At 43.6% G+C, this 23,162-nt stretch overlaps 2 protein-coding genes across 5 annotated transcripts; one reads left to right on the forward strand and one right to left on the reverse strand.

Annotated features, from left to right (window-relative positions):
• The first annotated feature begins 2,839 nt into the window (after positions 1-2,839).
• On the forward strand, positions 2,840-4,883 carry sfr1 (SWI5-dependent homologous recombination repair protein 1). Of its 2 annotated transcripts, XM_041866714.1 has the most exons (4): positions 2,852-2,922; positions 3,185-3,304; positions 3,871-4,239; positions 4,365-4,883. In XM_041866714.1, the coding sequence occupies exons 2-4, from the start codon at positions 3,203-3,205 to the stop codon at positions 4,554-4,556; spliced, it is 663 nt and encodes a 220-aa protein (XP_041722648.1). In that variant the 5' UTR covers positions 2,852-2,922; positions 3,185-3,202; the 3' UTR covers positions 4,557-4,883. The 2 variants fall into 2 exon arrangements, with proteins under 2 accessions (XP_041722649.1, XP_041722648.1); XM_041866715.1 differs by lacking the exon at positions 3,185-3,304 and having other exon boundaries at positions 2,840-2,922.
• cfap43 (cilia and flagella associated protein 43) lies at positions 4,876-18,524 on the reverse strand. Of its 3 annotated transcripts, none has more exons than XM_041866712.2 (38): positions 18,424-18,524; positions 17,508-17,761; positions 17,295-17,391; positions 17,020-17,190; positions 16,708-16,858; positions 16,416-16,560; positions 16,030-16,112; positions 15,712-15,843; positions 15,514-15,630; positions 15,340-15,420; positions 15,010-15,158; positions 14,774-14,877; positions 14,520-14,672; positions 14,179-14,342; positions 13,827-13,991; positions 13,450-13,580; positions 13,040-13,211; positions 12,454-12,564; positions 11,602-11,679; positions 11,356-11,481; positions 11,161-11,265; positions 10,951-11,067; positions 10,612-10,806; positions 9,807-10,013; positions 9,608-9,697; positions 9,275-9,355; positions 8,947-9,075; positions 8,710-8,829; positions 8,492-8,599; positions 7,763-7,849; positions 7,583-7,671; positions 7,248-7,458; positions 6,832-6,944; positions 6,448-6,607; positions 6,109-6,273; positions 5,560-5,640; positions 5,291-5,444; positions 4,876-5,064 (listed from the first exon to the last, which is right to left on the reverse strand). In XM_041866712.2, exons 1-38 carry the CDS (start codon positions 18,450-18,452, stop codon positions 4,889-4,891), a joined length of 5,001 nt encoding a protein of 1,666 aa, XP_041722646.1. In that variant the 5' UTR covers positions 18,453-18,524; the 3' UTR covers positions 4,876-4,888. The 3 variants fall into 3 exon arrangements, with proteins under 3 accessions (XP_041722646.1, XP_041722645.1, XP_041722647.1); XM_041866711.2 differs by having other exon boundaries at positions 7,248-7,473; XM_041866713.1 differs by lacking the exons at positions 4,876-5,064; positions 5,291-5,444; positions 5,560-5,640; ... (1 more) ...; positions 6,448-6,607; positions 6,832-6,944 and having other exon boundaries at positions 7,312-7,501.
• Between the last annotated feature and the right edge of the window lie 4,638 nt (positions 18,525-23,162).

A 23,162-nucleotide genomic window follows, 5' to 3' on the forward strand; every position in this document is an offset into this window, starting at 1 on the left:
GAGATCCTGGTTCAAATCCAGGCTCTGTCGTAGCCGGCCGTGACCTGGTAGACCCATGGGGCGGCGCACAATTGGCCCAGCGTCGTCTAGGGTAGGGGAGGGAATGGCCGGCAGGGGATGTAGTTCAGTTCGTAGAGCATGGCGTTTGCAACGCCAGGGTTGTGGGTTTGTTTCCCACGGGGGTTTAAAAAACAATTATATATATATATAAAAAATGTAATGTATGCACTAACTGTAAGTTGCTCTGGATAAAATGTAAATGTAATGAAATCGTCAACCCTGTTACTTTATTTGACACTTACTACTATAGTCCTTTTTTTAATTTAACCTCTTGAGATGGGAAAATTTGTTTTTAATGAAGTTGAACATGTGCTCTTTATGACAGAATGTTTAAATGAGGTGAAATCTAAGTATAAAAAATAAAAAAAATGTATCAAGTAACCCTTCTCAAAATGCACCGAATTGGTGGATGGCCCATATACTGTAGAAACATGTTCTTTTATCTAGTCCCACTTTGGATTGCCTGATGGTCTCTGAATGTCTCTCAATAGTCCATAAAAATGAGTCATGCTCTTTTTGTCAACAACTTCCAACGGTTTAATTCCTGAAGAAAAAACATTCTGTCTCCTTACTCATTCAGACAGAGTAACCATCATCGACCTTCATCTCTAGGAGAATCAAAAAATTCCCTCCCCTAAGGTGTGTAATATTAGACAGCCAACTGCTGATGTTCAAGTCAAGACAGGATATAATTTCAATCCACACCTTTCTCCCCAAAGCTATAGAGAGCAGTAGTAATGTGTCTTTTTGTAGGCACTAACTCCGCCATGATTTGTTGGACAAAGCCTATGGGGAAATTAATTGACTAAGGTCTGTGGTAAACACAGGCTTAGGAGATCTTATATATTTTGTTCTTTGAGAATAATTTCATCAGATAACGTCACTTTCTATGAATTTTGAAGCATTTATGTAATCAGAAAAAGCACATAAAGCACATAAAGGCTTCATAATTCATAAAGGTCATGCTACCTGACTGATATTATTTCATACAATAAAAAGTACAGTTGCTTGCGGAAGTATTCACCCCCCTTGCCATTTTTCCTATTTTGTTGCCTTACAAAAAAAAAAACTGAAAACTTGAGCGTGCATAACTATTCACTCCCCCCCTCCCACCCCCCCAAAGTAAATACTTTGTAGAGCCACCTGCAAGTCTCTTGGGGTATGTCTCTATAAGCTTGGCACATCTAGCCACTGGGATTTTTGCCCATTATTCAAGGCAAAACTGCTCCAGCTCCTTAAAATTGGATGGGTTCCGCTGGTGTACAGCAATCTTTAAGTCATACCACAGATTCTCAATTGGATTGAGGTTTCCCCTTAAACTACTTGAGTGTTGCTTTAGCAGTATGCTTAGGGTCATTGTCCTGCTGGAAGGTGAACCTCTGTCCTAGTCTCAAATCTCTGGAAGACTGAAACAGGTTTCCCTCAAGAATTTCCCTGTATTTAGCGCCATCCATCGTTCCTTCAATTCTGACCAGTTTCCCAGTCCCTGCCGATGAAAAACATTCCCACAGCATGATGCTGCCACCACCATGCTTCACTGTGGGGATGGTGTTCTCGAGGTGATGAGAGGTGTTGGGTTTGCGCCAGACATAGTGTTTTCCTTGATGGCCAAAAAGCTCAATTTTAGTCTCATCTGACCAGAGTACCTTCTTCCATATGTTTGGGGAGACTCCCACATGGCTTTTGGCGAACACCAAACATGTTTGCTTATTTTTTTCTTTAAGAAATTGCTTTTTTTCTGGCCACTCTTCTGTAAAGCCCAGCTTCCAATGCTGTGTATAAACCCTGGATGACTGGCCACTGTATTGAAGCCACCGAGCAGCCGTCTTGGTACTCATCCTCCATTGTAAGAAATATTTTGGAAGCTATAGAAATGCATTTATTAATGTCTACATTAGTTTTTGACACATGTATTCTATTACAAACACTTTAATGCATACTTTAAACTATATTGTGAGCTAAACATAACAAATATGAAAAAATATATAAAAACATTTTATTTAAAATATATATTTTTTTAATAGAATACTAATGTTACTTAAATACATGTAATTTTGTCTTTGAATTTATTTTATTTTTTATACTGTAGAATTCCTATGGAGGACTGCTTCTACTGTTGAGTGCCGATATGGCTGAAAAAGCCTTTCAATGGCCAACACATAGCATGAGCATAGCATGAGCAATCCAGTGTTTATACACCAGCGTCGTCCAGGGTAGGGGAGGAAATGGCCGGCAGGGATGTAGCCCAGTTGGTAGAGCATGGCGTTTGCAACGCCAGGGTTGTGGGTATCAAACCCACGGGGGGCCAGTATGAAAAAATAATAATGTATGCACTCACTAACTGTAAGTCGCTCTGGATAAGAGCGTCTGCTAAATGACAAAAATGTAAATCATTTATTCTTTCACCATCTATTTTCCCCATAGGAATGGCTGAACAAAGCAGAGTTCACTCATTTCCGGTTTTTAGGACTACAAGCTGGCGAGCTCTATTGAAAGACACAATTAATACAATAAGGCATCGCAAAGCTCTCACGAATTGCAAACCATATGAGGCCATATTTGAGATTAATGATTAAATCCTTTAATAGGGAGGAAATTAAAATGTGTTTGTTGAGCTGAACATAATTGCAACAACCTGTTGAAAGCCTGGGCTACTAAAATCATCTGGAAAATAACAGACGTCATGTTTTAGGATTGATATACTACAACTCCCATAGTTATTTTCTTCTCAGCAGGAAATTAGTAGTCTAACTTTCAACCAATGAAAACGTTTCCCGTTAATTACCACAGCCACAAAGTCCAAATTCACTATATCGTAAAGATTCATGATAACAACCATGTGCTTTTTGGTTTCAATTAAAGGTTAGTGTTATGTATAAGGTTAGCAGTGTGGTTAAGATTAGTTTTAAAATCCGATTTTAAGAAGATAAATTGTAGAAATATTCGGGGTTTATGACTTTAGTAACTAGTGACGACCAATAAAACTTGGAGGTTTGCATGAGCTTGTTGTTGTTAGTGAGTTTATTTTATGCCTGCTACGTTAGCTAGGTTATTAGCAAGCTCACCTTGTGAAGAACTTCCGTGAGGCCAATTTGTAACCTAAGCGTTGTTTCTATGGATGTAGCTTGTTGTAATTAAAGAAATGGAGACCACACCGAAGACAACCAAATCAAAATCTGTGTACGGTACACCCTGCTATTTAAAATCAAGCCCATGTGAATCCAGTAACGTTAGTGTGCGAAAGGTAAGGACGGTCTACCAGAACCAGGCATGTTTGCAATGTAATTTACAGTGAAATCTAGCTAGCAAAGTAGCTACCTAGCTAATCTATGTAGCAGCCAGTAGCTAATCTCATTTGTTTCAAACCCCTCTAATTGTACTGAATACACTTCATACAAAGATAGCTACAGTATATAGTTAGTTAGATACTATTTCTTAACGTTTCTGTCAAACCCCTTTAACAACATACATATTTAACGTGTGATGTCTTTCTAAATTGCCTTTTCGTATTCAATAATGGGCCTATGGCATGATTCTAGCAGTTGTTCAGTGTCATTCACTTGGGCTCCCGAGTGGCACAGTGGTCTAAGGCACTGCATTTCAGTGCTTGAGGCGTCACTACAGACCCCCTGGTTCGATTCCAGGCTGTATCACATCCGGTCGTGATTGGGAGTCCCGTAGGGCAGCGCACAATTGACCCAGCGTCTTCCGGGTTTGGCCGGTGTAGGCCGTCATTGTAAATAAGAATTTGTTCTTAACTGACTTGCCTAGATAAAGAAAAATTCACAAGTGTCACATTTTCTCTCTCAGCCAAAACAGCAGATGAGTTCTTCTCTGAAGGAAAGACTAAAAAGATCAAGACGTTCCTTCACCTCTCCTGTTTCCGTGGCCAAACGTCTTAACATTGACGAAGATGACAAACTACCCTCAACAGCAGACAAAAAGACAGAGCATGGTGCCAAAACAGACAGACAGAAGAATATTGACATCAACAGAAATGATACCACACCCAGTAAATGTCCAGAGACTAGAAGGGCTGGGGTACCTTGCCCCATGCCTGAATCAGCTCAACCTACTCCTACAGACTTGCTACAACTAGGAGACCAACTGAAGAGAGAGGTTAAAGAAAGGACAGAGACTCTACGTAGACTGAAGATGGTGAAAATGTACAGAAGCAAGGTAACTCCTCAACGAAAATGCTAAATGACATAGGTGTTCTCATGGTACAAAAAATTTGGTATAGTTGGTTGTGAATATTCAAGCACTAATGTTTATTGTATTTCCCATCTCTCACTGCTCTCTAGAATGACCTGGCACAGTTGAGAGTTTTGATTGACAAGTGGCGGAGTTGTAGTCAGGCTGCGTTGTATGAGCTCCAGTCAGATCTCCCCATAGATGGCAGGAAAGCCAGCATCTCCCAGCTAATCGACCTCTTTGGTCTAGAGGACAGGATACTTCACTTTGACCGCACAGAAGAGGACTTCACCAATGCATAGACCCACATGCCTTCTGTTCATGTCGTCACAAAGAATATTAATTGTTGAACTCATCAGATGATTTATCATGCAGATTTCCTGCCTTCGTTGAATATTCTAGATTCAATAATCTTATGTACTCAATGTTTTTCACTCTAAACTTACTATGCTCCACAAGTCATTAGAGTGGAAAAATAACATTCATTTGCCATTTCATCAGTTTAATTTCATACTGTTACCTACCATAGTAATTTATTTTATTTGAGTTCTGTATTTCAAGATTAAAATCTGTTTTCGTGTTGTGACGTTTTGTTAAACAAAGAATGTAAATAAAAAGTGTTTCTTAAAGCTTCTCAGTTATGTTTTAGCTGAGCGAGAGTGGGGAAGGACTTCATCCTCATGCGTTCCACCTCTGCCCTGAGGATAGCCACCTCCTCAGCCTGGGCCCTGGCTAGATCCACCAGCTTCTTCCTCTGGATGATCTCCTGGTACCTCTCCTCTGCCTCACTCTCCTGGTTCTCCTCCATGGCTGAGCAGAGCAGCAAATAGCATCACAGTTCATTAGATGATTCAGTGGAAGTGTTATATGAAATGAGGCATCAAGGGGCCAGTTAGGGGTTAAAAACAACAATCCAATGGAACAATATCCACCACATGTACACAGTGATACCTATAAAGCTACTGATAACATCACAACTGAAGTAATGATGTACCTAAAATTATGTAAACATCTACTGCAGTGAAATTTACAGTACCTATGGCTTCATAGATGTGTCTCCTCTCAGCCACAGTCACTTGCATGTTGGTCAGCTGCTCATCCAGAGCAGTATTCTTCGCTGCCTTCATTGCTGCCTGTCTGTTCAGCTGCTTGATCAACTTCTTACATTTCAGCACATTCTTTTGGTGAGTCTTTGAAATACACAAAAGCATTATAGCTGATATGTTAGCACTTTAATACATTTGTTGACAATTCAGTGAAATTAATATGTAATCTATGATATTATATTAACTCTGTTCACATTACCTTTTCCTGTAATGTTATTGTTTTCTCCAGAGTTGAAACCTGCTTTGACATGCGGTTGTCATGATCCGTCTCACTGAGATACTGGGGGGAAAAAAAGCTTTGTTAAATAATGATCTCTAAATTTGTGTGGAAAAACATTTTTGATTTGATTCTAGATAACGTTTACGTCCCCCGACGGATACAAAGCTCTCACTGTCAAATGTCAGAACAAAAAAGCAGGTTGATCATTTTATATCAAAAACAGGTGTAGTGGTTCAGGGTATTTTTCATATGTCAATGGTTTTTGGCCATGTGGAAGAGGCAATGCAGGTATTTTACATTTTGTTACACTGCAGACGCACTTTTCCAGAGTAACCTACATTACAGCCAATGAGAAGTATTGTGGCCTATAGAGGGTTCATACATGTACTGTACCTGCAACTTTGGTGTTGCTAGCATTTTGCTCAAACCAGCTGAGCTAACCAGACCACAGGTTTCTATCACATGGATGCCTTTGCAATTAAAACTATTTTTCCAGGGAGACATCTCCCATGGTAAGCCTTAGCGTACCTCCTGCAGCTCCTGAGAGACGCGCAGCATCTGGATGTCCCTGGCTTTGTTGTTCAGGTCCTCCTTCTGCATCCTCATCCTCTTGTGCTCCCACTCCTGCTGGATGATGCCCTTACGGAAGTCCTTGCACTCCACCATGCTGGCTATCTTCTGCTCTCCCAGAGCCTGACAGAGGAGCACAGGTCAATACATAGCCTAGGACCTATGCATCTCATCGGTGGAGGAGTTCCTTATGACCCATTTTGCCTTGTTTTCCCCATTTACAAATGTTAAACTTATGCTACAGTGTTAGCAGGACTCTGCTCAGGTAAATGAATAACGAATGTCTATGGGTCTCACCCTGATGGTCCCGTTGAGGTCCTCCACCACACTCTTATGGAGCAGCAGAGAGTCAGAGTAGTCAGCAATGAAGTCTCCATTCTCCACCTCCACCTGGCCCTGCTTGATCAGGATCTGAACCATTATGTCCAGGCGGAAACGCATCTTCTCCTCTCGTAGCCTGGGGACATCAAGAATTTAAAGACCATGAGCTGTCAATGAATCACTCCTGAATTAGCCTTGTGTGCAAAGCTTATTGGCGCTCAGACACACAGCTGTTAAAAGAGACTACACCTGTAAAGTGTTCAAAAGATTAATGGGGCGGAAACATTTCTGTGTTTAGTGGAAAATGTACTGTGCTTTTAAGAATATAATTGATGTACTCTCACGGTATGACACTCTTACCCATTGATATCATCCATGAGACTTTTCATTTCCAGTCTTGCACTCTCATCCTCATCGGTCCTCTTCTGCAGAAAAGCTTGCATTTCAGCCAGAGTCAAAGCCTTAACTTTCACCTGAAGAGGACACGACACAAAAGATGACTTTGAAATAACAAAGAAAGGGAAATGAACTAGAACTACTATGTTCCACAAAATGGGATAATTAACTGGATCCAATCTCTCATTCTCTGTTCCACATTCTGTATGTATCCTGCGTTACATAACACTTTACCCAGTAAGTAAAGTAGGTTTATATATTCTATTAAATATACTGTAGGTTTCAAGGTGTTGGAGAACATTAATGACGAGGAAATGTATATACTGCCACTAACATTTCCTCAGACTACCTCACTTGTCCCCTGGCTGGTTTTCCATTACCTGCTGCTCACTCTCAACTTTGGCTCTGCGGGCCAGGCAGAACCTCTCCCACACAGACGGGTCTAGGCTTTCAGGCATGTTCTCTGGAGCGTCCAGCTCCTCCATGGCCTTCATCATCTGACAGAGACCCTCTGCTGCCACTGGGCCCGGCAGGGGCTGCTCTTTAAAGGGGCTGGTACTGTTGTCTGCCTGGGTCCTCATCCTCTGGACCCTGGGCAAGAGTGTACTGGGATGTTGCACCCTCTTCTAAAAACCTGAATGGCAACTTAACTGTATGTACAGTATGTATTGAAGATACTATGACATTGTACTCCTTTCTCTTTTTTATGCGGTACCTGGGTCTGCGCTTGTATAGCTTGTACAGCTGATCAACAACATGGCCTGGGACATCAAAGAACTCCTTCCTGAATCCCCTGTCAAGAAGCTAGGGATACACAATATGTCAGATAGTACCCAAGAACAAGTGTAGAACAGTATCTGACATTAGATAGTAGACGTGCTACTGCCAGTCGTACTTTGTCCTCGGCCACAACATTGTCGTAGGTCTCCCGGAACATTTCTACATCCTCTTTGTGCTTCTTAAGCTCTTCTCCAATCTCATTCTGTCAGGAGAATAAGGGATGTTAAGAGATGGGAACGCAAAGTACAGGAAGTCACAAAAACAGTCTTGAAGGCAAACCGATTAAGATGCCACACATGTTAGCGCTTGCAAAACACATCAGTCTAAGACAGAGCAACATGATAATATCTTACTGGAATGTGTAATAATATGGTTTTATATAATACAGATATGCATAGCTAACACAAAATTATCTCTAACCCAACCACAGGAGGCTGCTGAGGGGAGGACGGCTCATAATAATGTCCGGAATTGTCCGAATGGAATGGCATCCAACACATGGAAACCATGTGTTGGATACCATTCCACTCACTCCGCTCCAGCCATTACCACAAGCCTGTCCTCCCCAATTAAGGTGCCACCAACCTCCTGTGAACCCAACCATTGTAAATCCCTTCTCCATGAGAAAGATACTTAGCAAATAGAGCATGAATCAGAGGAGGCTGGTGGGAGGAGCTATAGGAGGGTGGGCTCATTGTAAAGGCTTGAATGGAACGGTATCAAACATATGGAAACCACAAGTTTGACTCCGTTCCATTGATCCCATTCCAGCCATTACAATGAGCCCGTCCTCCTATAGCTCCTCCCAACAGCCTCCACTGGCATGAATATAATGACATCTCACCTTGTAGACCCTTTTTTTTTCTAGCTTGAGGCTGAGCTCTCTCTCTCTATTGCAAACCTCCTCCTCTATCAGAATGGAGTGAACTAGATTGGTAATCTTGAGCTCTTCCTACAAAACAACATAGCAAGAAAACAACAATGGTATATGGAATGTACTGTATATTTGTTTCATTAAATCCAACTTGATCTCTGTGTGTGTGTGTGTATGTGCTGTCTTACCTGGTATATAACCATCTCAGATTTCACCTTCCTCTCAAAGAGCTTGGTCAAGGTTTCATCAAACCCCTGAGTGGTGTCCATGATGGACGTCTGTAGTTTCTTCATTTCAGCTTCCAGAGTCTGGAACAAGAATGGCAACTGAACATGTGTAGTATATAAAGTCAGGGTCCTATTATGATGGTATATTTATTTTGAATACAACATTGAAAAGCAGACGTTTTCACAAAAAAATCCCACCTTTCTGTACTTCTCCTGTTCCTCGCTCAGTTCTTTGGCTTTCTTCTCATACTCTTTATAGATCTTTTTCTCTTCCTCTGTCCACTGAATGTCCGGTTTGGATACAATGAACTCAGGCTGAGGCACGTCCTGCATGTAGAAAAGCACAGGGTCAGAAAATACATTCAAACACATTCTCTACAATCTGTAATTCAAATACCTTTCTTCAGGACAATCACGTTTAATAAATGTTTATCATGTTAACTGTAGATGTATTAAATGTTAATTAATATTGGATATTCAATTCATATATATATTTCAGATTTGTTCATTTTGACCACCACCATACCATTCTCAAGATGTCCTCTTTTTTTAGCTCGAGTACTCCACCCATCATTTCATCCAGAGCTCTCTCTCTGATATTGTCACTCTAAGAAAAAAAGGAGAACCAGAATGTCCGTTTCAATGGGGACCCAAGTGAATAACATCAATTCACACTGTATTTTTATTAAGAAAACAGCTCACAGTTTTCACAATTGATCAGTTAGTGAGTAAGACCTTGCTTGGGTTAGTAATGGTTTATCGGCTGTTAGAATGATCCCTAAGAGTAAACATTTAATAAGTGGGAGATGGGAAAGATTGATTTGGGAGAGGGAAAGGTAGGAAGCTAGTGATACAGTGCCTTGGCCGCCTGCCGTCTTTGTTCCTCCGCTTTCCTCTTCTCCTCCTCTTTTTTTCTCTGCTCTGGGGTGAGGTACTTTTCAAATTGAATCTGGAGACGGATTCATAAGTCATAATTTGATGTGCAGTAACTTGTGTTTTGATGGAAATCCAAACCATTAAAGTAGGTTAATAACAAAAAAAACAGTTTCAAGTGTAACCTCAGAGTCCTCCACAGACAGTGCCCTCTCTGGCTGCTCGTTGTCAGACAGGCTGGGCTCCCACAGCTTCCTCTTCAGGTCCAGCTCTGACATGATCTCCATGATGCGTCGATTCTTATCTTTCACTCGGTTGATCTCCTGCTCCTTCTGCTTGTGCACCCCCTTAAAGTCTGTGTTAAAGGCTGTCTTCACTTTGTAGATCACATCCTAGTGTGTGAGTGAAGGTGAGAGGTCAAATGGAGAAGGAGGCTGTTATAAACAATTTGGTGAAATACTTAGCTAAACTAAATTTGGTTATTAAATGCGAAATAATAATACGTATCATTAAAGGGCAATTCCACCACTTTTCAACCTCATATTCATTATATCCAGCACAATACCAGTGTCTACATATGTGAAAACGGTGTGTTTCTATGTTTTGTAGTAAAATTATATCAAGTAAAAAAGTTATACCTGATGACATCAAAAGATGACATCATCAAAAAAGTATGATTTTCAAACACTGAGATTCATGGTGACATGGGGAGCAAGAAAATACCCTGCCTCTGTCAAAAATAAACTTGTTACAGGTCTTGAAAATCATAGTTTTTTTTACTTTTAATCCTACCCTGGATTTTTTAAGAACCTTTCTTCTTATCTTTTCAACCACAGAGCATAGAAATGCAGTTTTCACATATGTAGACACTGGTATGTGTTGGAGATAATGAATATGAGGTTGAAAAGTGGTGGAATTGCCCTTTAAATGCTGAATATGTATACATTGGTTATTAAAATCCTAGTACATATTGCCAAACTGTTTGTTTACCTGTAGCAAAGTGATCTGGTTGATCTTCTGCTCTCTGATATGCAGGTTGAACTGATTGTAGAGGTAGGGGTTTGAGCCTCCATACTGGGCACTGAGGCTACCTGTGAGGGAAGCACTCTCCATCTCACGGCCTTCCTCCTCCTCCTCTTCTTCCGTCGTGGTCTTGCTCTTCTTCTCTAGAATCTCCTGCTGGAGCTAGGGTGTTTGGGCAGAGGATGAGTGGCATGTGATAAACTAAACATATTGCTTGGGGCTATTGCCAATGAAGGTGTGCAAAATTGGCAAAATCTCTAGCAATTGCATTGTGACTAAAGGGACATACAGCCCATTCGAACTCACATTACTGTCAGCCCGTTCAATCTTCCTCACACTCTCCACTCGATGAAGTTCATCCAGCTCCTGCTGTGTCCGCTCCTTCATGGGGTAGTTCTTCACCTCGTGTTCAGAGTGGAAGGCCTAAGGTAAAGCCAACAAAACACACAGTCTCAAAATATATCTGTTGCTGCACCTTTGAAAACCATCTCCATTTTGGTTGTGGACTCAAGTTACCTTGATAGCTTGCCCTTTGACCTTCATGGAATCCCAGCATTCTCTCTTAAGGACATCACGCAGGTAGCACTTGGCTAGGTTCTCCAACTCAATCTCATTTCGGACCTGAAAGGGAGTCATTAAGAATACTATCTCACTCTCTGTGTGTGTGTGTATGTGTGTGTGAGTGTGCGTGAGTGTGTGTGTGTGTTTTACCCTGGTGACCTCCTGCTCCCCCTCAGCCTGCAGTCTCTTTTGCTCATCTACATCCAGGTTGAACTCCTGCTGCTCCAGCTTCTCCATGTCAGGCAGCGTCTCGTTCTCACGCATCATCGCCTGGATCTGGGGCCGACGACATGGTCACATTAGCCATTAGCATTTTGATTATATTGTGTCTAATTTTACACTTATGCATGATTCATAAAGAAAAGTTTTTAAAAACAGGATGAGAGCTCTGCTTACTGTGTCACGCAACTGTTTGATATTTTTCCTCAGGCTTTTCTTCGTCTGTGAAAACTGCTGGATCTCCTCATTGATAACCTGTGGACAGTATAGTGGTAGTAGCAAGATGTGTGTATTGTCTGAGGACAATTTGGTGTTCTGTTTAGTGCCCCCATACTCAAAGCATATCAGTGGATACATTTATCAGGACTACCTGAAAAACAGTACATTGTTTTGCCAGCATATCTGTCAACACTGACTTTCACCAGAACTGTTATCATATATTTCACAATACATCAGATATCAAATTACACCCTACTAAATCCTTCAATACTCAACATGATGGGACTTGAATGGAATCAAACACATCACCACACAAATAATAAAGCAGGTGATGGCACAGTGGCTGAACGGTACCCAACTATGGCTGTTTCATGTTATCTTACCAACTGTGAACTAGAATGTACAAACCCACAACACAATGAATGCCAAACCTTTGATATCAGTTTGGTGTTATCTACAATCTCCTAAATGTTTATCTGCCTTGCTCCAAATCTGCGCCAGATCTTTTCACACTACAACGGATTAAGTTCATTAAGATGTCGCCATCACCCAGGAAGAATGTGCCAACAGCAACACAGCTGTTTTGTGAATCAGGTATAGAAGGGTTTGTCAAGGGCAACATCAATGTTTCCCCCATCAGTACTGGGGGGAAGCTGAGTACAAAGTATCACATCCAGTCTTTCAGTTGGATTAAACTTTGTTCACACGATAGGTCAATAGGACTTGACACTTGACTTTGAGATACAAAACACAGTAAACCCTGAATACAATAAAGTTTTGTGACTAAAGCTCTTCAGCAGTGTTACTGACCGTTTCCAGCTTGTTGTCCAGCCAGGTGGAGTCTGAGGCTGTGGCTGAGGGTAGGTTGGTGGAGCTCTCATCCTGTTCCGTCAAATCAACTATCTGTCGCTTATCACTGGCCTAAAGACAGGAGGTGAGGACAAACAAATGAACTCAATTTCATGTGTGAATATGAAACGTCACATATCTGACAACAGAATATTTGATTGATCTGAAATTATTTTCATTACACTGATGCAAAGGACAAGCCCTGTGTGAATAGCGTCAACTCGGGTGTATTTAGCTGGCGCAGTGAGACGTAAGTGAAGATGGAGGATGTCAAATCTATATGAATCACAGGAGGCTGCTGAGTGGAGGACAGCTCATAATAATGGCCGGAATGGAGAAAATGGAATGGCATCAAACACCTGGAAACCATGTGTTTGATGTATTTGATACCATTCCACTAATTCCGCTCCAGTCATTACCACCAGCCCGTTCTCCGCAATTAAGATGCCCCCAACTTCCCCTTTATTTATACAGGTTTTTCTCATTGAGATCAAATCTATTTTTCAAGAGAGACCTGTTCCAACATATGAATGGTAACCTAGGCTACCTCTGCTCCATGTAGATCTGCTGACCCAGGAGGGGACAGGGCCTCTGGGTCCCAGTCAGCCATCCTACTGAGAATAGGGTTCTCTGATGTCATCACACTCTCCTGGTATTTGGCTATAGACTGGCTGTACTGTGTCGCTGCATTCGCTTTGCCAACACCGGCCATTTTCAGCCTTCATGGAACACAGAGAGAATAAAATGTCATACAAAGAAAAGTAGTCCAATGCATTATAATGAGAGAAAGGTTCTCCTTGTTATAGTATAAATTGTGAAATGTTTTAGAATGATCTAATAATCTTTGAATGTTAATACTGTAAGTCCAACTGGTGTCAAATTTCACATCTACATGAACTACAGTGCTCTCTGGTGTTCAAAGCTGCATTGCATTCAGACTTTTCCCCTTTGATTTACCTTAGTCTTGTACAGACCATAGAGCCGTCTTTCAGGCCTGTAGTGATCAATGTCTGACTGTCTGAGGTAAAGGACACTGTCCTCACCCCTCCCAGCCAACACGAGTGGCACTGCATCTGAACATATCGGTCCTGTACATGACAATGACAACATACTCAGGTTAATAGCATTATGAGTGGTTATAACACAAAGATAATGTGTTTCCATCAATCTTTTGTTCTCACAGATTTCCTCTTTTGAGATTCACTCTCTTAAGAACAATAATACATGTATAATACAATACTGTTTTTTTCTTCAGTATATTTAAAATGAGTTCTATAAAGCTGCATGTTATGTTCAATATAACATGCAAAGCCTGAAGTGAAACAAGGTCGTACCAGACTGGAGATCTCCCGGATGCGCAGCAGTCCGTCTTGGCCCACTGAGGCCAGCCAAGACTGGTGGGGCGACAGGAGGACGGAGGCGGGGCCCATAGGGTGACCATCCACCTCCTTCTCTGGGGTCAACTGGACCACTTCCTGGTCAGAGGACCTTTCTGTGCTCTGGGAGACAGACATGGCACAGTGGGCACGTTTACTGTGTTATGTTTATGCAAATGTTATTGGTATTGTGTCAAATTTAAGAAAAACTCAACAGCAAACCAATCATCATCAACAAATGGTCAGATGTTAGATATAAGATGTTTTGGGTTTTAAACACAAGTCAGTCAGGTAATGCATGGGACCTTACCTCAGGTAGCTGGAATCTCTGGAGAGTTTTCCTCTTTTGGCAGTAGCCAAAGATCTTATTGGCTCCCAGGGCAGAGGAGCTGAGTGCGTGAGGGACCTCATATGTGCACCTCTGTAGGACATTATTGGACAGACATCCTCTCAGGTCTGCACACACTCCTGCCCCTGCAAACCAACAGCAGCACACACATTCCATTCCATCTCAGTTCCAGCATGTCAATACAGGAATCAAACAGAGACAGGTGTGAAATTAAAATGGAACAGATCCAAAGTCAGGCAGGATGATTAACGACAGTTTCTTTCTGTGGACATGCACACACACACACACAGCCCAGTCAGTACCTGTGAGCTCCTGCACAGGCAGAGTGAGCAGTGTAAGCAGACTGCCCTCCCCCCGGCCTATGTCCTTCTCTCCAGCACACAGAGCCAGCAGTTTGACCTGCTTAATGTCCCGGCTGTACTGGGTGGACAGGGACACGATGGCTCCTTTAGCACCTGGAGAAAACAACACTGCTTTAATCAAACGTAATGGGTTGAAATTAGTTAAAGAAATACCAGGGGAAACATATATGGACTTTAGTAGAGCATTAATGTACCTGTGTATCCGATTACCTCAAACACTCTGGAAGCCCTTGCATTCAATACATATATATTTGCATCCGAGGCACCAGTGATAAGGAAGTTTCCTCCTTGATCAAAACTGTAAACCAAAAACAATATGAAATCCAACATTACTATAAGAACACCGATAACTTAGAAAGGCTCTTTAACATTTGACAATAAGGACAAACAAAACACAAAGAACAACAGTAAACCCATTGGAGATACTTGCAGTAGGTGGTCCACAGGAGTGTAGTAGAGATGAACCCTGTGCACCAGACGGGGCTGCTGCTCCCTGGTCAGCTCAATGAACAGGACATGCCCCGACACTGTTCCCACGGCAACATATTGAGCAATCGGACAGCAGGCCAAACTGGTCACCTAGACACAATAGTAGTTGATTGAATGTTCTTTTTTTTATTGTTCTATTGTCCATGAACTTTACATTAGACTTTTCACTTAAATACTGTAACAAGCAAAATTCACAATTGACTACGCCTACTTATTACTATTTTATTTAGCATAGCTGCCCTAATACTATTGTAATTTAATGACTACTAACCTTTACTTGAAGAGATATAGAGCCGACGCAGAAGCCAGCATCTAGAGACCACAGCTGCAACTCTCCTGAGTCCCTCACTGACTGTAACGAGGAGAGAAACGCCAACATTATTATGAATGAGGATCCATTACAAAACATTTACATCAGTTAAACATGACATCAATGATCTCTTACCACACATAAATTATTATCGGTGTACAGTGAAGCTGCTGCCACAAAGTCTCCACTGAGAACGTCCAGGACTTTCACCACCTTCTCACACTGGGATCGTTTATACCTGTAGATGCGCCCCTGGGAAAACACAAAAGCATACTATAACAAGAGCCTAGAAATATATATGTATCCATAATACAGTACAATGTATGCACTCACTGTACTGGAAGTTAACAGCAGTGTTTCATAGTCTGGAGAATATATTATGGTTGTGGCTGGTTCCTCCAATGTCCAAGTTTGTGTAACCTCCACTTGGTTCCCCTTAATTTTCAAGCAGCGTAGCACATTCTCCTGTAGAATAGAAAAGCCTATTTTAAACGATATAAATTTGGAATATGTTGTTGTTGGCTCTAAATAGGTGATTTAACAGATCAAATGGGAATGCATCTGAGTAAGTTGAACTCTAAGAGCCAGACTTCATACTACTGAATATCATGTATCCATCCTCCAGTCAATGTGAGAAGCAGAGATTGTTACCTTTCCTGACACAAACAGTCCATCCTTGTGCAGGGCTAAGCTCTGGAAGCTACCCTGCTGGAACCCAGGAATGTCATCTGCAGCTGAACAATAGTAAGCACACACATTTTATCATATTGGTATGAACATGCAATATAACACTACACATATAATTGTGATCATTGACGTGATATGTCAGTGCACAATTATTCTAACCAAGTATTGAAACAGATTATGACCTAAGAGCCTTTTTGGCAATGTTTCTAAAATTGGTGACTGTCAGTACATTTTTTGTTCCCCATGAACATCTATATGAGTGTCTGACTGATACTCAGCTGGAGTGAGATCCAGTGCACAGCAGGTCCCCTGGGCCAGAGTAAAGAGTGCTATGAGACAGCAGGGTGTACCTGAGGGGTTGAAGAGGACAGAGACAGCCAGAGAGTCTGGGTCAACCTGCAGCAGGTGGCCTTCCTGACAGCCCACATAGAGCTCTGATGAGGCTGTCCAGCAGATGGTGCTAGGGCTTAGCCTGGTTTTGATGTGCTCTTTGGGCTTTGAAAACAGGGAGTGAATTTGTTTTGAGATTGGGATGAGTAAAACTGCACACATTTTTATTTTCTTCATAGGCTACTCCGTACAGAGTGAGACAAAACATGTGCAAATAGTTCCTGCGGTTGAGAGGTGTTAAGAAGACAGTACCACAAAAGTTTCTGCCTTTTCTTCTGCAAGTCCTGCGATGGCTGAGGTGGGCATCTGAGGTCCGAAGTAGGTGAGTATTCCAGTGGGGACATGAGACGGGTTAATCTCCCTCTCAACCAGACAGCCATCAGTCGCAGGGAGATCTATCACACTGACAAATTGACAAACAATGTAATTAATAATCAATTAATAACACATGAAATGTACCCATACAATTTAAATTGAATACAAGGATAACATTTATTGTAGGTATCAATTGTGATTATTGATATAACCACCAACATTTATGTAGTTACAATTAACCTCAATTACCTTGGTTTCATTATATGAAATCTGTCACTCTTCTCAATGTTCCAAACTGTAACGGATGACGATGCACTCAAAGCGCAAATCTGGAGCCAGTTCATTGGGTTAAATACTAAAGAGGTGATGTCTTTTCCAGCCTGTGGTTGGTTACAAATTGGATCCCCAGTTTCCCAGTTCCTACAAAAAAGCATAATGGTATTACCACAAATAGTGAATGTACAAAACAGAGGTCATTGAAATGAATGTGTTAGGAGGATATTAAGTGGAGTGGTTTCAGTTACCATACTGTTATGGTATGGTCTGGTATTGATGAGCAGCAGGCCAAATAAGGACCAGCATCACTTAGTGCCAGAGATGTGTAGTCTATATGGGCTGTTCCTGTAAATGAGAACATGCTATAGCAATATTGCTAACTGGAGGAAGTCTTTGAATAGCTAATGCAATGTAACTCTTCAATCATGTTAATAATGTCAATGTTTCAGATAATGACTTACCCTTTAGTTCATTTTTCTGCATTAGTTCAGGGTAGTTGTACACAAATATGGAGGGATTTAGTTTATGGTTGGAGAATGCAAGTGTCCTGCAATGTCCATTTGCTGTGAAGGCACCAATACCTCGACCAGGACACTGCAGCACACTTCTCATTTTCGTCTCTATATTCAGGAAAACTATGTAATTTCCACAAATGTAGCAGGCTGTTTTCTTGTCAACAAATTCAACATTTTGGCTTGTCAAACCCTGAGTCCACCTAAGAAACAAAACACACAGGTTAGGGTACTCATCAGTAAGGGGCTAGGCTTCATTCTAAACTGGCCTACACTCTTATGAAAAAAAGGTGCTATTCGGGTTATTCGGATGTCCCCATAGGAGAATGCTTTTTGGTTCCAGGCAGGTAGAACCTTTTTGGTTCCAGATATAAACCTTTTGGGTTTAATGTAGAACATGAAACCCAAAATGATCCTACCTGGAACCAAAAAGGGTTCTACCTAGAACAACAATATTGTTATCCTATGAGGACAGACTGAAGAACCATTGTTGGACAGACGAATAACTATTTTTTCTAAGAGTGTACTTAGTAACTTAGTTAGTTACTGTAACGTTAGCTGGCAGCCTAATTCATAACAGCTGTAACTTTAATGGTTTGTCTGGCAGGTAACCTCATGAAAAATATAGATACATTATTTATCTAGCTAGCTAGCTAGCTAATTATCTCGCTAAACCACTGTGAATACCACAGACCATAAGTGACTGAAGACGTTACTTGTTGGCTGGCTCTATATAGCTAGCTAGCTCCCCATGCATTTTTGCCTACTACATTTGCTATGGTGGCTGAATGAACACACATAATTTTAGGTGAACTACGATACACCACGCATAACCAAACGAACAAAACAATGCATTATAACTTACCTGACTTCTAAATTTCCCAATACATCCATTTCTGGAAATGTACTGAATAAACGGAGCTGTGCAAGACAACTAGCATGCAACACAGGAGGAGCAAACGTTTGGTTTTGTTGCCTTGACAACGTAACGTTACTGGATATATTATATTATATAACGGGAAAGGTCTAATCCTGAATGCTGATTGGTTAAAACCGCATTCCGTCCAGTGTCTATTCCACAAATTACCACCAGCTAAATCTATGACGTTAAAATGCCTATTTACACTGTTCCATTTGACTGCGCAATCCACTGTCTCATCAACTCTGTCAGGCACTTTATAAACTTGATCTCCACTATAAAAAGCATTATCTCACATTTCTTTTAGACTAACATTTAGTTTTCAACAGTGGAGATTTGTATAAACCTTGCTGTCTGTCTCTCCGACATTTGCAACATTGTTTCAATATTCAAATTCGATCTCCTGCTGTCCCATAGTATTAAACGATTAGTTACCGGAGTGTAACTCCAGTTCTATGAGTGGAGCGGAGCCCCATAGGGGAGCTCTGCTCCTATTGGTTTACCCACTGCCCTAAGGCAGCATCAGCCTGAGACAAAATTATGCACACACCTGCATCCAATAGGAGTACAGGTGTCCCTATAAGAGGGGATGCCTCCCCTCAATCAGCCTCCAGAGATATTTATCTTCAGCGAGACTAGAGAGGGTCGGCAGGGCCTTAAGTCCTATGGGGCTCCGCTCCACTCATAGAACTGGAGTTACACTCCGGTAACTAATCGTTCTATATCGTGGAGCTCCGCCCCATAGGGGAGCTCTGCTCCTATTGGTTTAAGGCGGAGCGTAGCGCTCCAAAATGTACTCCCTGCCGAGCCCAACAATTCCCATCAAAATGAAAAGGTCAGGCCTAGCAATGGCTGCAACCAATTCCCGCAGTACTGCCACCACTGTAACCATACAAGTGTCACAATATACTGCGTCATCGGTTAAAGACCCGCCCCACCTAGTCCAATGGCAACACCAATGACTAGTGGGCAGATCACCAGAATACAAGCCATACTAATCTGTACTAGCAGATAGATGGTACCTCAATATCCTGATACAATACTACCGACCACTAATGGAATGACACAAAGTGTCACTCTACATTGTGTACACGGTAGGCCGCCTCACTCAATCAATGGAACCCCAGAGATAAGTGGGCAGATCCCAGAACATGATTCATACTAATCTGAACAAGCAGATAGATGACGTCACATTCCGTCAAATTGTCATGACCGGTCTAATAGTATCGTAACCAAGTTACTACTATTATCCCCCATCATTCCGCCTCACTCCAGTGAATCACTGGTGGGCAGATCAATACATGCCCTCTACTGTACTGAACCTGTCAGTCAGGAGTCATGCCAAAAATATGTCCTTCTATCAGAAGCGGACCTGATGGAGACCTGTCTCCACAGTCCTGCATTCCTCTTCTCCTAGCTCAAGTTCTCCCTTCAGCTACGCTGAGTACAGACTGAGCCAAAGAGTGTGTCCAGTCCGGCACGGCCCGTGCCTGTTCCACCGGTGCCTGGTCCGGCACCGGTCAGCTGCTCCACTCCGGAGCCAGAGCAATCCGCTACACCGGGGTCCAGCCCAGCTCCGGTCAGCGGCTCCACTCCGGAGCCAGAGCAGTCCGCTCCACCGGTGCCTGATCCAGTTCCGGTCAGCGGCTCCACCCCGGAGCCAGAGCAGTTCGATCCACCGTCGTCGGTTCCAGCTCCAGTCAGCGGTTCCAGTCCAGACCCAGACGTCAGCCCCTCTCCAGGTTCGGGGTCTCCCACACAAGGGTCCAGACAGGGCTTGGTACTTCATGGGAGGAAGGAGAGGGGAAGCAGCGCGTCGAGGTCCAGACCAGACCAGGGGCGCAACGGGGAGGTGGAGAGTAAGTGGTGGTCACACCCGGAGCCGGATCCGCCGCCGAGGCGGAATGCCCACCCGGCCCCTACCCTGTTATGTTTATGTGGCGCGGTCGGAGTCCGCACCTTTGGTGGGGGGTACTGTCACACCCTGACTCAAGGGACGTTTATTTGTTGAGTCAGGATGTGTATATTCCGTGTTGTGTTTGTTCATTGTTAGATCTAGAATGTGTAGATCTATATTGGCCGGGGTGGTTCCCAATCAGAGGCAGCTGTAGATCGTTGTCTCTGATTGGGGACCATACTTAGGCAGCCTTTTGGCACCTGTTAGTTGTGGGATCTTGTTCTGTGTAAGGTATGGTGTTTGTATGCTACCTTGGACTTCACGTTTCGTTTGTTGTTTTGTCGAGTGTTTAGTCGTTAATAAATATGAATGCATATCACGCTGCACCTTGGTCCTTCTCGTTCATGAACGATCGTGACAGTGGCGGGCGATCTCTGCTTATCAAACATAAGCTGTAGGAAAGAGAGAATACTCTCAACCTGACAGCTCATGGGGTCTACACCTTGTGTGACACACCATTGTGAAAACACATTCCATCTACTGGCATACATCTTAGAAGTGGAACTGGCACGTGAACCCTGTATGGTCCTGATCACTGCATCAGATAACCCACGGCGCTCTAGCCTGTCCCTCTCAGCAGCCAGGCCTTCAGTGGTTGGCCGATTATGGGCAACTGCCCTATCGTGCCCCCCGCCTGAGACAACGCGTCCCGTCGATGTGGAATTGGCCAAGGTGGCGCAATCAATATCTGACTCATCTCCGCAAACCAAGGAGCCCCTGGGCGATCGGGGGCTATCAATATCACTGACAGCCCTCCTGACCTCACCCTGGCTAACAGTGGGAGAATGCAGGACAGCGGAGGGAATGCATACAGAAGAACTCTCGGCCACGGGTGGTGCGCAAAAGTGTCTCTTCCCAGTGGCGGTTCGTCCTGTTCCCTCAGAGAGAACCATAGGGGACATTGCGCGTTCACGCTTGACGCGAATAGATCCACCTCGGCTCTCCCGAACTGTTCCCAAATTTTGAGAACAATGTCCGGATGCAGACACCACTCGTCGTCTCGACATGAGGTCTGCTCCTACGTTCAAGTAGCCCGGAATGTGTGCTGCTCTCAATGAGCGAAGGTGCTTGTGAGCCCACAGCCACAATTCCTCTGCCGCCCGATGGAGAGCAGGAGACCTGACTCCTCCCTGGCGATTTATGTGGGCTACTGTGGTCCGGTTGTCTTACCAGACCAGCACATCGCGACCCCGAAGGGTGGACGCGAAGTGGGTCAGAACCAGTCGAACCGTTTCCAACTCCAAGAGGTTGATGTGGCGACTCGAAAGAGGCCACACACCTCCTATCGCTTGGGTCTGACATGTCCCTCCCCATCCAGTCAGAGACACATCTGTGAACACTGGAATGTAAGAGCACACCTTGCCTATCGGGACTCCGTGCGTGAGAACGTGCGGGTTTCTCCAATAGTTCAGATCTGCACTGAGCGAGAGGGGAACCACCACCAACCGATGACGTTGACGCACTGGGTCTAGTCTTAGTTGGGCGAACCATCGCTGCATCCTGCGCATGTGCAGGAGTCCCAGCGGAACCACAGAGTGGGCTGACGACATGAGACCCAAAAGTGACATGATCGACAGCGCCGTCACCGTGTGATTCGGACGACACTTCCTCAGGGCTAGCAACAAGGCTACCCTTCGAGGGTCTGAAATTCGAGCCCTCATCATTACAGTGTCTAGCTGTATCCCCAGGTAGACAATCTGATGACTGGGCCAGGGCGCGCTCTTTTTCCAATTCAATTCAATTTTTCCAATACCCCAGACGTGTGAGATTAATCACTGTCTGTGTCGTGTGAGTGATCGCCAGCTCTGCTGACGGGATGAGAACCAGTAGGTCGTCTAGGTAGGCTAGTAGCCGTATTCCCTGACAACGCAACGGTTCCAATGCCGCCTCCACACACTTGGAAAACGTGCGAGGTGCCAGGGCGTACCCAAATCGCATCCTCGTGTATTCGTACGCCACCCCTTGAAAGGCGAATCGCAGAAACTTCCTGTGACGCGGCTGTACTGGCACATGAAAGTACGCGTCCTTCAGGTCTATGCTCGTACAAAAGTCTCCCTTCTGGACACATTCCAGCAGACGTTTTGACGTTAGCATTCGAAAGGGCCGTTTGGTTACGCTCTCGTTGAGAATGCGTAAATCCAATATCGGCCTCATTCCCCCCGTCTTTTTGGGCACCAGGAAGTAGGGCGAATATAGCCCTTTGTTCCTTTGCTCCTGGGGAACTACTGTGACCGCCTCCTTCGCCAAAAGTTCCGTAATCTCTGAAACCAGAGCGGCCACTTTTTCGGGCGTTTTCATCACCGTCTCCACCACTCCTCTGAATGGGGGTGGGGTCCGATGGAATTGGAGGGCATAACCCTTCTGCAACGTCTGTTCTAGCCAGCGTGAGAGGGTGCAGCTTCGCTGCCACTGCCAGCAATGCAGAGAAAGCGGGCGAGCGCGAAGCTGTGGTACATTCAGTAGGAAGGACCTGTATTCCTCTATGGCCCTTGCCGCCGCTGTTCTCCAACACTGAGGTGGTGGAACAGCCCAAGGCGGGCCTCCCAAGAAAGGGAGAGGAAACATTAGTGCGCTCTGAGAGAGAAGGAGGGGCAGAGACGTCAGTTAAATCCGTAACCGTCGTATTCCTGCCCTCCGTGAACGCAGCACGGGTCTGAATTGCACTGACCGAGGCCACAGCCTGCGACAGGGCACCATCCCCAGCAAGCGATTGCGTCATCATCCCAGA

This window comes from Coregonus clupeaformis, chromosome 37 (genome assembly GCF_020615455.1).
Source record: "Coregonus clupeaformis isolate EN_2021a chromosome 37, ASM2061545v1, whole genome shotgun sequence".
Taxonomy (NCBI): Eukaryota; Metazoa; Chordata; class Actinopteri; order Salmoniformes; family Salmonidae; genus Coregonus; species Coregonus clupeaformis.